We start from the raw sequence: 15398 nt of genomic DNA, 5'->3' as shown, positions 1-15398 counted from the left end.
ACTCTTTGTGACTCCATGGACTGTTGCCCTCCAGGCTTCTCTCTCCATGGGATTCTCCAGGCAAGAATACTGGAGTGGGTTGCCATGACCTCCTCAGGGGAATCATCCCAACCAGGGATTGAACTTGCATCTCCTGTGATTCCTGTATTGCAGGCAGCTTCTTTACCACTGAGCCACCGGGGAAGCCCCTACTAAGCCATAATACCTGTGAGGTCAGTGGCCAGGCCAGGCATTCCTTCTCAGCTGCGTATCAGTCACAAAGTGGCTTTCTGTGGCAACTTGCCCCTCACCTGCTGCAGGACACAGGCAGCAATAAAACCCTGGGCAGGATTCTGTGTATCTTCACACTTGTCCCTAGTAAGAGACATGTGCGTGAGCGTGCTGAGTCTCCTCAGTCGTCTCTGATTCTTTGCAATCCTGTGAACTGTAGCCTGCCAGGTTCCTCTGTCCATGGGATTCTCTAGGCAAGAATACTGGAGCGGGTTGCCACGCCCTTCTCCAGATCTTCCTGACCCAGGGATCAAACCTGCATCTCTTGGGCATTGGCAAGCAGGTTCTTTACCACTGGGAAGCCCTTAATAAAGGACACTCTCCTCCAAGCACCAGGGCTTAGTGTGTGGCTCGTGGGTGCAGTGGAAACCTAGCCAGCCGTTTCTGTGGTCCTCTGCATGGCCCCCCCTCTCCCATGCAGAGCCCCAGCACCTATCAAAAGCCCATCACAAGCATTATATTCTGGGGTCCTAACATGCTCCCAGTGAGAGAGGCAGGACAGCTGTCATCTCCATCTGGCAAAAGGAGAAACTGAGGCAGGGAGTCCAACCTACCCAGAATCTTCTGGGTTCTTAGCTCCTCTCTCTACATCCCAGGCTTCCCAGGTAGCCCGAATGGTAAAGAACCCACCTGCCAATGCAGGAGACATAAGAGATGTGGGTTCAATTCCTGGGTTGGGAAGATCCCCTGGAACAGGAAATAGCAACCCACTCCAGTATTCCTGCCCGGAGAATCCCATGGACAGAGGAGCCTCGAGGGATAGTCCACGGGGTTGCAAAGAGTCGGACATGACTGAAGCGACTTAGCACACACTACATCCCCAGGCTTGGGAGCCTAAGGCTTGATGACTGAGCAGGTGGGCACTGTGAACGGCTATTTAGGGTGGTGGAGCTGGAGGGGTGTGTCCTCTCCTGGGAAACAGACCACACTAATGGACTCCTGGGATACATGTAAGCCCCACACAACTGCCCCTCCCCCTGTCCTTTTGCAAGCGCCCTCCACTGTGGGCAGGATGCCAAGGAATGAATGGCACAGCCAGCCTTCCTGGACCTGTGCGCCACGTGTATTTTTAGCCTCTGCCCTGCCATTTGCAGCAACTGACATCTTCAGGGAACCAGCCGGCTGCACACCGGGAGCCCAGTGGTCTCTCCAAGGTCTCGGGCACTGCTGCTGCCCTGACCCTGGAGCTCACGACCCAGCGCCCCTGTCCATGGCTGAGTCGGCTCCTGCTGGCGAAGAACGCACCTCCAGTCCCCCACCCCGCCGCGCACACGCGGCTGGAGCGAGATGTGTGAGCCACAGAACCTGTGACCTGGGGCAAGTCATGTTCTGGACCTGGATAGTGGGTGGGGAGGCATCAGCTGCACAGGGGACCCCAGCCCAGATAGTCACTAAGGTGCTCAGGAGACCTTGGGGGGGGGGGCACTGATAGCACATAGGCACACCCTGGGGAAGACTGTACTGTGCTGAGGGAGAGCCCTGTGTCACGCCTATGGGCAGAAGCCCCCAGGCCTGGTGACCTTTCTTACTGGAGCTGGGCTAACCCAGGGGCCATCTCACCAGTGCACCTCCAGCAGCAGAGAAGCACAGCTAAATCTCGGCAGTTAAACTTTAGAAGACTTTTTCATCTTGTCTTCTGCTCCTTCTCTGCTCCCTTTTCTCCAACCCAGTACTGTTCTGTTGCGGGGTGCCTGTGGGACTAGGGGGTTCACAAGGGCAGGAGTCTGTGGCAGGCTGCAGGAGTCTGTGGTATCTGCAACCTGTGGGCTGGGTGACCCTCCCATGCTGGGGCTCTTCTGTAAAATGGGGAGTCAGAGCCAAAGTGCATGGTGTGGTAAGGGGTTCACTGCGGTGGCTCTTGCGTTTTCACTGGGCACTTACTGCAAGCAACGCCGTTTACATCTTGGTCAAGTACCCACTTAAATACGTGTACCTGAAATAAACGGTTCCCAGAGCCAGAGCACTCTCCCTGAGACGCTCTCCGCCTCATTCTGTTTCGTTTTTATAAAATGCTGGTCACCACTCATTAAGCTTTTACATGACCCAATGCTGGCCTCTGATCCGATGTCAAGAGAGACAGACCAAAAAAAATTAAAAAGCAAGTGCAGACGTAACCACCCATGGAGTACAGGGCTGTACAGGGAAGAGGGGCCTGGCGAACAGGAGGGGCGACCCGTTTCCCAGTTCACTGCGAGACCTCCAGCCGGAGCCGGACAAGGCGGCAAGCAGGCCAGGTCAGGCGGGGCTCGGAGGCCCTGGTGGCGCGGCGGGGATTTATTTTAAGGGACGCGGAACGCCACCGCAGGAGAGGGGGAGGGGCGGGATTAAAGGAGATGCGCTCAGCATGTTATATTTAGCGGCCAACGCGCCGGAAGCGCTCATTACCCGCAGTTACTACGGCGCCCCACGCGCGAGGGGCGGCCCCCACCCTAACCTCCTGGGCAGTGACCTTGATCCCGTCTTCGTGCCCCCGGGGAAGAGACCCTGCCCCCGGACCCTCCGCCTCCACCCCTCAGGCAATGACTATGGCCCGGCCTCCTACCTTCTACTCTTAAGGAAGAGACCTCCCCGGCCTCCCACCTTCACCCCACGGGCAGTGACCTCGGCCCTCCGTCACTCCCCGAGGAAGGGAGCCCCCAATCTTTGCCCCTGGGGAACGGGAGAGTTGGGGCGCACTCTGGCCTTCCCGCCCAGGGCCAGAGAAAGATGTCCGGCAAGCTGCTGAAAAAGGGGAAACTGAGAGCCGTTAACACTGTCCACTGGCTCCCTGTCCCTGGGTGGCGAGAAGATTAGCACGCGCTGCAGGCAGAGCTTGGCGCCCCGCCCTTTCGCCACACGTGTGCCCCGCCCCTCCCGCGCACGCGCGCTCCGCCCCGGCCGATTCCCACCCCTCCCCCAGTCCTGCCCGTCGCGTCTCGTGCTACCACCCTGCGCGGGGCCCGCCGGGAGCCAGCCGAGAAGTGGGGCGGAGAGCTGGGGAAAGCCAGCCCGGGCTGGCGGCGCTGGCTGCGCAGGCGCACATCGCGGGCCCGCCCCCAGGCCGGCGGCACGGCCATATTTAAAGGGAGGCCGGCGAGGCGAGCCAATGGGCGAAAGGCGTGTGGGGGCGGGGCGTGGCGGCGCAGGCCCCGGATGTGGCTGCTGTGGCCCCTCCTCCCCCGCGCTCCCCTCAGAGCCCCCGGCCGCGCGCCGCCGCCGCTCACTCGCTGGTCCCCGCGCAGGCCCTCGCGCGGCGGTAAGGCGGCGCCGAGGCCGAGGAGAGGGCGACGAGGCGACCGCGCGGAGGCGAGCGGGCCAGGCCCGGCCGGGCGGCCGCCGCCATGAGCGGCTCCTCGGGCACTCCGTACCTGGGCAGCAAGATCAGCCTCATCTCCAAGGCGCAGATCCGCTACGAGGGCATCCTTTACACCATCGACACGGACAACTCCACCGTGGCTCTCGCCAAAGGTAGCGCCCCGCGGCCGCCCCAACCGTCCGGCCCCCGCCCCCGCCAACAGCCGGGCCCGCGCCCCCGCCCTACCCCCACCTCGCCAGCGCGCCCCCTCCCCAGTCCCGCCTCACCTCCCGGGGCGCCCCTCCCCCGCCCCCCGGCGCACCCCCGCATCCGGTCCGCGCCCCCCGGGGCGTCCCTGGCCTCCGCCCCTCTCCCGTTGCAGCCCTCCGGGGCTCGACCCGCACAATGGGCTCTCCCGGCCCCGGAGGCGGCGTAATTGTGAGCGGCCGCCCGGCTCTGCCCGGAGTTGGGGTGGGGAGGTGGGGGCGGGTCCAGCTCCCGCGGCGCCGCCCCCCGTTCTCCGTGGTGGCGTAGCCCACCTCTGCAGGTGGGGGCTCGGCGTTGCTGGGCTGTCTTCTCCCCCACCTGCCCTAGGGCCGAAGGGGCCGCGGGCGCCGAGAAAACCCGGACCCTGGGGGGAGGGGAGGGAAAGGGAGGGGTAGGGGGAGCGTGCAGACCCGAGTCTCCCCGGGCCTCTCCAGGCCGCTGGGGGGGCGGGGGGTGAGAAAACGACTCCTGGAAGCCCTTCTGGAACCTATTAAGCAGCTGGGGCCTTGAGCCTGAACAAATACCACGTCTTAATGGATTCTCCTGCTAGGATAAGAGCGTCGGCTGGCGGCTAGGTGCTCCGTTTGAAAGCGCCTTCCTACTCTTAATTCAGACGTTCGGTCTGTGGGTTTATTCTTTGGTGACAGACCTCTCCCTGCGGGCGTTGGTAACCCCACTGAAGTCCTGGGAGACTTAGGGAAAGATGGCTGCATTGTCCCTCTGCTGGAGCTCAGAGTCTTTCTGAGTGTGTTGAGGCAGGAGGTGGCTCCAAAGTTCCTTTGTCTTCATCCTCCGGGAAGGTAACTAGTGTCGTTCCTCTGCCTCGTAGAAGTGCTGCGTGCAGCCAGGTCTATAGAAGCCCCATGTGGTTGGTGAGTCTTGTTAGGCTAGGGACATTGTGCTGGGCTTCAAGGGTCAAGGCGAAGCACCCACTCTCTTGTGTTAGAGCCCCAGGCCTTTAGGTCGCAGTCAGTTCCCAGCTCTGGGTAATAGCTCCTCTAAAGACTAGTAGTTAAGTGTTTGGATGGACGCGTTGCTCCAGGAGGTGTTGATACAAGTACTATTAGTATTGTGTTAGTATAAGTACTAATTTGTATTAGTACTGACTAGTATTAGTATTAGAAGATTATATCGTCATTTGTACTCTTGACTTTTGACAGCATTTGGCCTGAGACCCTGGTTGGAAAACCTGAGGCCCAGAGTAGTCCCTGGTCCTCACTGTGCTCAAATTAGTTAGAGGCAGTCTCAAGCCCATCTGTGCCTCAGAGATCCCAGGAGGAGACACTTGCTTGGGCTCCTTGAACCCTGCCATTATGGGTTAACCCCCTAGGAAGTTCCGCCGGGAGACAGTGACACTGCTGGTGGGGGTCCATGTTCAGGGCACCCCTCTCCCATTGTTTCTCTACCAGCTCCTCCCAGGCTGCTTGTGGACAGAAGGGTGCGGATAGCACTCAACCCACGGCTTTTCTCGGTTGAACACAAGACTCCCCAGGGCTGATGTGTTGTGAAGTTTCAATCAAAAAGCAGCTTTGGGGCTGTTTAATCTGCTAAGTCAGATGTGAATGGGGGTTCTGTAAATCAGACGACTCATTTTGCGAGAGCGCTGGTTTGTGTTTGAAAATGAGAATATTGAGCTTCATGAATCTTTCCTTGTCCTTTGTGACCTAGAACTTTTTGGAGCTTTGACAGCTGGGGACTTGTCGGTTGATAATGGGGTCTTCTCCGTTGATAATTGGGGGTGGGTAGTAGTTGAAACGTGGAAACTGGCTCCTAGGAGGGGACTGATTGAATGCACTTGGTTGAGGACAACAAATTAACCCTTCTTTTTCTCAACCCCTAAGTGAGGTCCTTTGGTACTGAAGACCGTCCCACAGATAGGCCTGCCCCCCCTAGAGAGGAGATTTATGAGTACATCATCTTCCGAGGAAGTGATATCAAAGATATTACGGTGTGTGAACCTCCGAAAGCTCAGCACACGCTCCCCCAGGATCCTGCTATCGTTCAAGTAAGTGCCTTGCTGTGTTTCTGTTGTGGGCATTGTTTCTAAGAGGTGCTGGTTTCCAAGTAGAACTTGGTGTCATCTGGCCATGGCCAGAGTGCTCAACTCAAAGAATGACCTTTTCATGAAAAGTAGTTGAATTTTTGTCTAGGCAGTTGGTATTCTGTGGGAGGTCTTAACCTCCTCTAAAACTGTGGGGTGTACTGAAGAGGGAGGTAGGTGTGCTGGGAGGGGTGGGGGCGAGATGCTTCTAGGGGAAATTACTGATATGCACCTGGGGGGCTTGTCCTTAGTGTCTGGTTGGGTAAGCCTGGAGCCCCAGTGGCATGCTATGAGCAGCAGAGATGCTTGGAGGGACTTGGGTCAGCAGAACTCGCTCTCTCTACACTGTCCAGGCGTTGCATTCAGAGTTGCGGGACGTTGATGTTGCAGGTCTCATACCACATGCCTGCCTGCTGCATTAGGGCATTTGCCTTGGATTACTAGGGAGCCCAAGCTGATACTTTCTTGACTTGTAAACTTCGATAGTCACTGACTCTTCTGGGGTTCACACTGCAGGAGGCTCTGGGGCTGAGCATGCCCCCTGGGAGGTAGGAGCTTGCAGTCTGGGCTGTGGAACCCATAAAGAAGCCCCAGGCCAGACTTCGGAAAGGTTTGGAATGAGTGTCCCTAGGAAGCTGAGAAGGAAGTACCCGAGCAAGTCCTTGAGAGACAGTGGGGCCCAGGCACCAGTCTGCCTGAAGGTGGGCAGCCAGAGAGGAGACGCGTGGAGACAGTTTCCTAGTGGCACAGCTGGGCCCCTGAATGTTGGGGGAAGGGCCTAGTCGATACCCCCCGTTCTCTGAGTTTCTGGTCACAGGCAGCGGGGGGCCATCAGAGGGGTTCATAGAGTTAGGAGAAGATCGTGTTAGACTTTCGTATACTGGTGGAGTGGGGATGAAGTGTGGAATTGGCGGTTCTGAGGTCGTCGTGGAGGCTCTCGCGCCTCCGCGCCGCCTCAGCCTCTGCGAACACAGGCTGGTAGCCTGGCTGCCTTTGCTGGTCTGCACGGCGCTCTCCAGGCAGGGTGACGGGAGGCCTTGCGCTGCTCTCACCTGTGTGTCTCGTTGCTCAGTCTTCCCTGGGCTCGGGCTCGGCCTCCTCCTTCCAGCCACACGTGCCTTACAGCCCCTTCCGAGGGATGCCGCCCTACAGCCAGCTGGCCGCCAGCTCCCTGCTTAGCCAGCAGTATGCCGCTTCCTTGGGTTTAGGTGAGTAACCCTTGCCACCTGTGAACTGCCTGTGCTGTGACATCCAGGAGATGGGCACAGACCCTGGTGGTGGGGACACTGCATTCTTGTCACATCTAGATTGTAGTGCACACTGCGTAATGTACCTTTCTCAGTGCCCCTTCAGCTAGTGAGAAATTAGTAATTCCTCAAATGAGTGAGAGAGGCAGCAGTATGAGTTTTAAAACAGATGAATCGAATCAGAATTCCTTTAAAATAGCCTGTGTCTGGGTGGAAGTTGTGGTACGACTGCTTCAAGGAAGAAATAACTGATATGTGTAATTACAGATGAGTTCTAACCACTTACACATTTGTCAGCCTATAAATATAAAAGTTAAATGCAACACCCACCTATTCTATCCTTTTATCATTCTCCTGTCAGCGCTTTGCTCAAAAAATGAAATTTCCCCCACGGCTCAGTAAATTCTCCTCTACATGCATAGACTGAGGGTTACCTGGCCATAGGTTTGCAGTGTATTCAGACCACAGAGTTGCAGGCATTGCCCACTTGGCTCATGAGTCGTGCTTTAAGACTCCTGCCATCTTGACTGCTGCTCCCGCAGTGCAGGAGGCTTTCTCACCTGGCTCCCGCCTCCTAGATGAGGCCTGTGTGAACAGAGTGCCCCGTGAGAGAGCCTGCTGGGTACGAGCGGGGTCTGTCCTTACTCACCTGTGTGCTTTCTTGTTTGCTCTTGTCTCCTTTATCTTCTTTTAGAGAAGTTGGTAAGCCCTCCAGCCTCAGCCGCGGCTTCCAGCCCTAGTTCTTCTCCATCTCCACAACCTGTTTCAGAGCTTGACATGTCCTCAGAGCCACACCAGCTCACTTCCAAGGGTAACAGCAGTTTTGGAGAACTGCATGCCGTGTTGCGAGCTAAGAGCGAGGGGTAAACCAGTAGCCCAGAATGACAGTAGCTATAGCAGATAACTTGCTGAGCCCGTGATCAGTTCAAGTGCTTCTGTGTGGTTTTGCACGCAGTCCTGGAGTAATGACTCCCACAGTTTTAAACGACTGATTAGGAAGAACCGGCAGTGCACTTTGTTTACTCATCCTGAGTCCAGGGCTTGTTTTCACCTCTGCCATAATTACCTCTGCTCAGAAGGCCCTTTTCTGCGGTTTCTGGTGGGGAAGACTGCAGGGCGATCGCCTGCTGCTCTGGGATCCGTGTGGCACTTTCCTCACCACCCAGGGCATGAGTAATCGGGGGCCTCAGATATCTTTGGGAAAAGAAGCTCCATTAAAATTGGGAGGCCAACCTGAGCTGTGGACCAGGTGAATAGTGGACCTGATCCCTGGCTTGTTAATGCTGGTTTGTGCCACCTGTCTGCCGGGCACCTGCACTTGGAGTTTCTTGACCTTTCTGGGTCTTCTCCTTTCACCAGCAATCTGACACAAGAGCGCTGTGTGCGCCGCCCTCACCATTGCAGAGACTCGGTCCACGATGGTACCTGGGGCTTCCGTTAGAGCCCACGACTACTGTCAGTCTGTTAACCTGCTTGTGTTGCTTTCCTGCATGGATGCCAGAGGATCTGAGCTATGGCTGCGGTGGTTTTTCCCCCACTTAAAAATTGCCCAAGATAGTTGGTTGTTCTCGGGGCTCTTTATGTAGAACTGCTCTAAGGGCAAGATAGTTTGGTCTGTTTTTGTGAAAAGCAAACAAGCCCAAGGTTCTTGCCCAGTCTGGTTATAGTGTGAGTAGGACGCAGCTGTGTCTTGTTGGGGGAAGGCCGTGTTCAGTGACATGATTGTCAGAGAAAGTGGTCTAGGTTAATTAATGCCATCACAGAGAACACTTAGAAGTACCAGTGTGGGGACTTCCCTGGTAGTCCAATGGTTAAAAATTCACGCTTCCCCTGAAGGAGGCACAGGTTCGATCCCTGGTCAGGAAACTAAGATCTTGCATGGTTTGTGGTGTGGCCAAAATAAAAAAAAAGTACCTGTGTGTAGGGCCTGGCTTCTGAGTCCTGATCTTTACAAGGAATTTCTCACAGTCATTTCTGCTGTGTGTGGAACTAAGGTAGACTGTCCTGTGTTCATGTGTGCTGGGCTGCTCCTCCGAACATAGTTACTCCATAGTTAGGATTCATTGTTCTTTGTCTCAGAAGTCTGTGCACCTCCACCTAGTCTTCAGCTGTCCGTTGCAACAGTGCCCATAGGAACGTGGGAGGGGAGATGGCCTGACCTCCCTGTCTGACCTCCTCTTGTGGCTGAGCCCCTCCCGTGAGCTGGGAATTCTGCCAAGACTGGCTTCCGAGGCGTCTCTCCTGCCCTCAGGCCTAGGGATGCCTCGGGGTGGGGAAGGACTCCTGGGGCAGCCTGGGAACCCTGGGCTCTTAAAACGAGCCTTCACGGGAAGAGCGCAGGCTGTCACTTCTCTGTAGTCAGCTTTCATCACTTCATCCTTTTTGATTTTATTGTACCTTAAGCAAAAATGACCATGTTCTAGCATTTTTAACTTCAAAGGCTGACCACTGCATTTTTTGGAAGATGCCAGATTGAGATGGTTCTTGTCCAGCAGGGCCCAGAGTGAAACACATTCTCAGACCGTGAATTCACCAGCATCTCATTACTGTCGAGCCCCCATGGGGTTAGAGCTTGTGTGGTTGGGGGAAGCGTTTTCTAAGGCACTTGAGAGGTGTTCGGTGGTGGTAGGGGTTTCCCTCCTCGGGGTGCCCTAACTAGGGGAGCCTGCTGGCTTTGTTGCTGCCTAGGCTCAATGCAGGGGATGGCACGGGTCGGGGCTGTGCTGCGTTTAGTAGAATTTCTCAAGGCGGTTGCCTTCCTGTTCTCCCTCACTCGCCAGGTGGGAGACAAGTATCAGGGTGCGGGGTGTGAGGCTTGCTCCTTTTCTCCATTTTTAAATCCTCTTCTCCTCAACTCAGGAGCCAGCTTTCCGTCTGTCTCAGTTGGCAAGAGCCCCATGGTGGAGCAGGCTGTCCAGACTGGATCTCTTGATAATTTGAACTCCAAGAAGCTGTTACCTGGCAAGGGCACCGTGGGCATGCAGCTCAATGGCCGCCCGGCCCCACCCGGCAGCAAGGCCACCCCCGGTACTTAACTGCTCTCTCCCCTGGTCTTTATTCATGTTCTCAGGCACAGCGCTTCCTGGGGGTCTCTATTTTTTAAGTAGACCCCCCGGCCCCACACCTCACAAGCCCTATAGGCTTTGCAGGGCAGCCTCTTGCCACGTGTCCCCTGGGGGTGCCACCCCCATCCCTCACCGGGCTCTGCTTCTGCAGGTGCTGGCCTTAAACTCTTCCCTTTTGCGCCTTAGATGTAGCTCAGCCGGCAGCTGTGCAAACTCAAGGGCAGGTGAACGACGAGAACAGAAGACCTCAGAGGAGGCGCTCAGGTAACAGGTGTTGCCATTTAGAGTTCTGGGGAGCTGTGCTCTGCTCATGGCTCCTGCCTGCTTCTCGTGGGTGACAGTTTCGGGGGGCTGGGTTCAGCGGTGGCTTCCATGTATTCTGTCCCTCTTGCTCTGCTGTCTCACGCTGAGCAATGTTGGGTTAGTGGTTTAACAGCCAGGGCCACCCTTTCTTCTCACAGGGAACAGACGAACAAGGAACCGCTCCAGAGGGCAAAGCCGTCCAACTAACATCAAGGAAAACACAATCAAGTTTGAAGGTGACTTTGATTTTGAGAGTGCAAATGCCCAGTTCAACCGAGAAGAGCTGGACAAGGAATTTAAGAAGAAACTGAATTTTAAAGGTCTGAAAATTTTCCCTCACCCCAGGAGTGTCCATAGAGTGGGTCAAGGAAAGACAGCTGGGGGTGGGGGGCAGCTGGGAATGGTGGTCAGTGGGAGAGCGTGCTGCCATGTAAGGAAGTCCCGGCAAGGAGAGGCGTCTGGAGGTGGGGACAAAGGCAGGCTGCAGGGCCTGGGGCAGTGCAGGGGGGACCGAGACCAGCCCTGAGGAGCAGAAGAGCTTCCACTCAGTGCAGAACACTCCTGGGTGTTTCCCAAAGCCTCAGTCAGGCGGAGTGGCCCAGTGGGGCCTGTCCTGGCGGAAGGGGCTTGCTTTGCTCCCTGGCATCTCGGTGCTCTGCTTCTCTGTGCAGATGACAAAGCTGAGAAAGGGGAAGAGAAGGACCTGGCCGTGGTGACCCAGAGTGACGAGGCCCCTGCTGAGGAGGACCACTTGGGACCCAACTGCTACTACGACAAGTCCAAGTCCTTCTTTGACAACATCTCCTCTGAACTCAAGACCAGGTTGGGGGGCTGAGGGACAAGGCAAGGCCTCGGGGAGCTGCTGTGGAGATGGTGTACCTGCGCTCTTGAGACTGGGGCATGCTCCCATGGAGACCAAACCCAGATCTCAGGTTCAGGGCAGATCTCTTGGGCCCCCATTCAGTTTTTACCATCATGCATACAGTAGCCCCAGTGGCACCAGCAGTAGGTGGGGGCCTGGGAGCCCTGGCGGTCACTGGTGCTGGAGTGATCTGACGCAGATCCAGGCTCCTCTTTGTTCAGCTGCCCTTTCCCCATCAAGGGGGGGTGGAGTGCTCCCTGCTGGTACTGCTGATGTTCAGTTCTGCACCACCTCGCCTGCGCCTGCTTCCTGGTCTGACCTTGCTGGCTTGAGGCCCTTGCCACCTAGGCAGCTGGCAAGGGTGTCCACGGTTTTAGTACCCAACAGCTGATGCCCAGGTGCTGCCCGGGAACATGCTAGACAGTAAATGGAGTCTGAAGGATGAGCATGGTGTGGACACATAGGTCCTTTCGTTCTTAAGTGGAGTAGTTGTGCTGGGGGTGCAGCAGAAAGGAAAGGAAGAGGCTCTTGTCTCCCCTCCCCCTGAGCACACGGGGGTCTTGTGCTGGCCTTAAGACATTGCAGGTGTGAGAGACCTGTCCAGTGGGAAACAGGCCTGGGAACCCTTGCAGTGCAGAGGCTCGGGCTCCAAGGTCCTGACTGGATTGCCCCCCCGCCCCCTCATGGCTCCAGTGATGAGTCACCATCTGTCCTTCCTTCCCAGGCTGTGTGAGGAGCTGCCTGCTGTAGTTAGTTTCACATTCTTTGTTTGTGGTTCAGTTCCAGGCGGACGACGTGGGCTGAGGAGAGGAAGCTCAACACGGAGACCTTTGGGGTGTCAGGGAGGTTCCTCCGAGGCCGTAGTTTCCGCGGTGGATTTCGAGGGGGCAGGGGCAACGGTGCAACCCGCCGTAATCCGACTTCCCACAGAGCTGGGACTGGCAGGGTGTAAGGAGGCAGCCAAAGGTGAGTGAGGGGGCTTCGTGATCCTTTAGCATCGTGGCCAGACTGGGCCCTGTGATCTTAATGAATCACTTGGGGGGCTTTCAGGGACAGTGGGACTCAGGCTCCAGGTTGTCAAAATGAGGGTCCAGGCACAGAAGGGTGGGATATTTCCTTCTCTAGTGTGGTCAATCAGGAGAAATGATTACAAGCTGGGGCTCAGCTCCAGCCTGGCCCTGCAGTGCCCCCGAGTCTGCATCTTTAAACTAGGTCAAGGGGGATCACGTGTGCCCCTTGGGGCCTGGATGGTGCATGAGCTGTAGGTGGGACCTGGAGCTGCCTTCCAACCCCCAATGTGGACAAAAAATGACCTCAGGTTGTGTTGGCTGACTTGGGGTCGGGGGAAGGTTGAGTAGCCCATTCTTCATTGGAGGCCAAGGTGTGCTGGGCTTGGGCTGGGGAGCTGCCTGGTGAGACACTCATAGGTGTCATGTCTTCTTGAAGGCTCTTGCTGAAGCAGCACGGGTGCCAGGCCGTGTCTACGAGGATGATGGAGAACGCTGCACTTACTGGGGGAGACATGGTCACTTCGTTTACTGAGTTTGGAAAGTTCCGCGCTACTACTTAAATTTTGGACTGAACTTGGATGTGGTCTGAGTTAGAACCTCTTGTTTGGGGAAGTGTACATGGGAAACCGCTCTGAGGTGTCCTAGCCTATTTTTCGTTTTTAGTTGTGCACAGCCTGATTGTAAGGTTTTGGTGTTCTGCAGAAAGATTCTAGAGCGAAAGCGTGATCCTCATTTTGTGACCTTTCTTGGACAGTTCTGACTTTAAGGTGGAACCAAATTTCATTTGGCAAATGCAGCAGCCAAACGCATCTCTGTAACTCAACTGGCCGCGGGTGCTGTTGGCCTGGCACCCCCACTGCCACAGGTGGGGCCCGGGAGCCGGGCATGGCCAGCACGGGGGCATGTGGGGGCGGGTGGGCCTAGGGCAGGGAAAGTGCGGTGTCCCACGGATCATGTTGTATAAGCAAAGCAGATGACCCTGACATCCCAAGGGGCAATGTCAAGGTAGGGGCTGGTGGGGTCGGGGTGGGGGGCTCCTGGAGGTGAGCTGTCACTTGGAGCATGACTTCATAGGAATCGGGGTGGGGTGAACACCCAGGACAAGCCCCTCTGTGGCGTGCCTGTCCTCACCAGTCCCTGACCCAGGCCAGTCAGTGTTGGACTCAGGCCGAACACTGTTCGGTGTCTCATCCACTTGGAAATGAGCCAGTCTTTTTTTTTGCGAGGTCGATTGACCCAAGAGCATATTTCTTCTCAGTTGTAAATAGTTCCATGTTTTTGTTTTACTGGTAGGTGGAGGGGAGGGTGGGAATATAAATTCATTGCATGAGACCTTTAGTAGAAGCATGTTCCCTCTGACAGGGCATTGTGGTGAACATAAGCACCTTGGTAACTAAATCCCTTTAAGTAGGTATAAAGGTTTTAGTTCTGTATTAAGTTACTGTAAAGGCTTAGGTTTATTTTTGTAGGACTTCATGGCTAAGAATTAGAGCATAGCGGTGGGGTTGCCCTGTTGGAGTAATGTAAACTTGTAATTATAAATAAACACGCAAACCTTTAAAACTCTTCTCTCGCTCTAGAAATAGTCCTGTTGACTCTGTTGCCTAAATTACATCAGGGTTAACATGCCCATCCCATATGCATGCTGTGTGTGTGCTGTTCAGGCCTTGAGCTGGTCAGATCTCTGGGGACACCTGGTGCTGTGAGCAAGACCTGGTCAGTCTGGATGTGGGCCATCAGCCAGGCCCTTCTGGGGTCAGTGATCCTGCTCTCTAGACGCTTGGAACACTGGTTTAAAGAACCAGCTTCAGAAGGTTTGCTACCTTAATGCAGCTTCCACACCCCAGAACTTCATGTTGATGCTTTATAACATGTTACAGGGCTGGACCTTTGGACCACAGAGAAAAGCAGAGACCTGGTTGCTTCCAGATGGACACGCCTCACATCACTGTTAATGAGCGTCCAGGTGGTTTCTCAAAGGCAGTCTCAGGGCAGGGCCAGGCAGCAGGTGGACCCAGCCTTGTGCTCTGGCCAACGTCCTCTTCTGGGCAGTCCACCACTCCTAGCAGGTCCTGAGCCCTGGTGGTAGTTGCAGAATTTGAACAAATTCTTGGCAACTTTCCATTTGAGCGACTGACATCTTTGACCAATGAAAAATAAACACCTTCCACAGCTGACTTGCTGGATACAACCAGCCTAAACACTAACTCTAAACTAGGTAGGTGACTCCACACTCAAGCTCAACAGGTATTTCTCTGCTAAAGAGTCTAAATGTAGTTAAGTCACAGTTTACCACCTATGACTAACCTTGCTATTAGAAATTTAAACTGACAATCATTGTGACAACTAGACACTTCAGGCTGAGTTTACAATGTATCTAGGCCTCTTGACTGTTTTGGCTGTGCTGTGTGGCTTATGGGATCTTAGTTTCCCGACCAAAGAGTGAATGAACGGGACCCTCAGCAGTGAAAGTGCTAAGTCCTGCTCCTGGACCACCAGGGAATTCCCGGTACTCTTTAGAAGTCTGATGGATGGATATAATCCATTGAACTGAGAACTCAGTTCAAGAAAAACCATAGACAAGACAGAGCAGAGCCCTAGAGTACTACCAGTGCAGTCACAAGAGACCACCAGCCCAGAGACTCAAGAAAGCCCTCTGGGTTCTCCTGCAGTACTGGAAGCCAAAAGGCAATGCCATTGCTAAAGCTGGTGGCAGAGCCCACAAGAGCTATGCGGGCAAAGTGGGTGGTTGGGGTTTTCCTACCGAGGCAAAGCTGAGGACCATTACTTACCCTGTAAGTGGGCTGGAAGCTAAAAGAAGGATCATCTTTCGGGCTAAAGAGGGAGAGTGGGTAGGGACCAGAAGTCTTTAAGGATCAAAACAGGAGGAATGCTGACTTGATTTACTAGAACCAGAAATTCAAGACCAGTTCCAGAGCTGTGCTGCAAAGTGAGCTCCTGGTTTAAACTGAGCACAGTCTGGCCTTGTGTCCTGACGTCATACATTGATCAAGGACTCCAACAAAATGTGAAAAGAAATTGTCATCCTGTGTGGAGAA

General features: G+C 55.2%; 1 protein-coding gene across 2 annotated transcripts; it reads left to right on the top strand.

Moving 5' to 3' along the window:
• The first annotated feature begins 3425 nt into the window (after window positions 1-3425).
• On the top strand, window positions 3426-13907 carry LSM14B (LSM family member 14B). 2 transcript variants are annotated; one of them, XM_043885086.1, is made up of 10 exons: window positions 3426-3717; window positions 5653-5816; window positions 6925-7060; window positions 7794-7910; window positions 9959-10126; window positions 10351-10428; window positions 10626-10787; window positions 11139-11289; window positions 12110-12295; window positions 12776-13907. In XM_043885086.1, the coding sequence occupies exons 1-9, from the start codon at window positions 3591-3593 to the stop codon at window positions 12279-12281; spliced, it is 1275 nt and encodes a 424-aa protein (XP_043741021.1). In that variant the 5' UTR covers window positions 3426-3590; the 3' UTR covers window positions 12282-12295; window positions 12776-13907. The 2 variants fall into 2 exon arrangements, with proteins under 2 accessions (XP_043741021.1, XP_043741022.1); XM_043885087.1 differs by lacking the exon at window positions 7794-7910.
• Window positions 13908-15398: the final 1491 nt, after the last annotated feature.

Source organism: Cervus elaphus, chromosome 23, assembly GCF_910594005.1.
Source record: "Cervus elaphus chromosome 23, mCerEla1.1, whole genome shotgun sequence".
NCBI classification, from domain to species: Eukaryota; Metazoa; Chordata; class Mammalia; order Artiodactyla; family Cervidae; genus Cervus; species Cervus elaphus.
This window is presented reverse-complemented; position numbering and strand designations above follow the sequence as displayed.

What these genes read in the sequence shown, in the direction of transcription:
- LSM14B (XM_043885086.1), top strand. Translation starts at nt 3,591, where the DNA reads ATGAGCGGCTCCTCGGGCACTCCGTACCTGGGCAGCAAGATCAGCCTC. An exon ending in ACACCAGCTCACTTCCAAGG is followed by an intron (nt 7,911 to 9,958) that starts GTAACAGCAGTT and finishes TCCTCAACTCAG; the next exon opens with GAGCCAGCTTTCCGTCTGTC. An exon ending in ACCTCAGAGGAGGCGCTCAG is followed by an intron (nt 10,429 to 10,625) that starts GTAACAGGTGTT and finishes TTCTTCTCACAG; the next exon opens with GGAACAGACGAACAAGGAAC.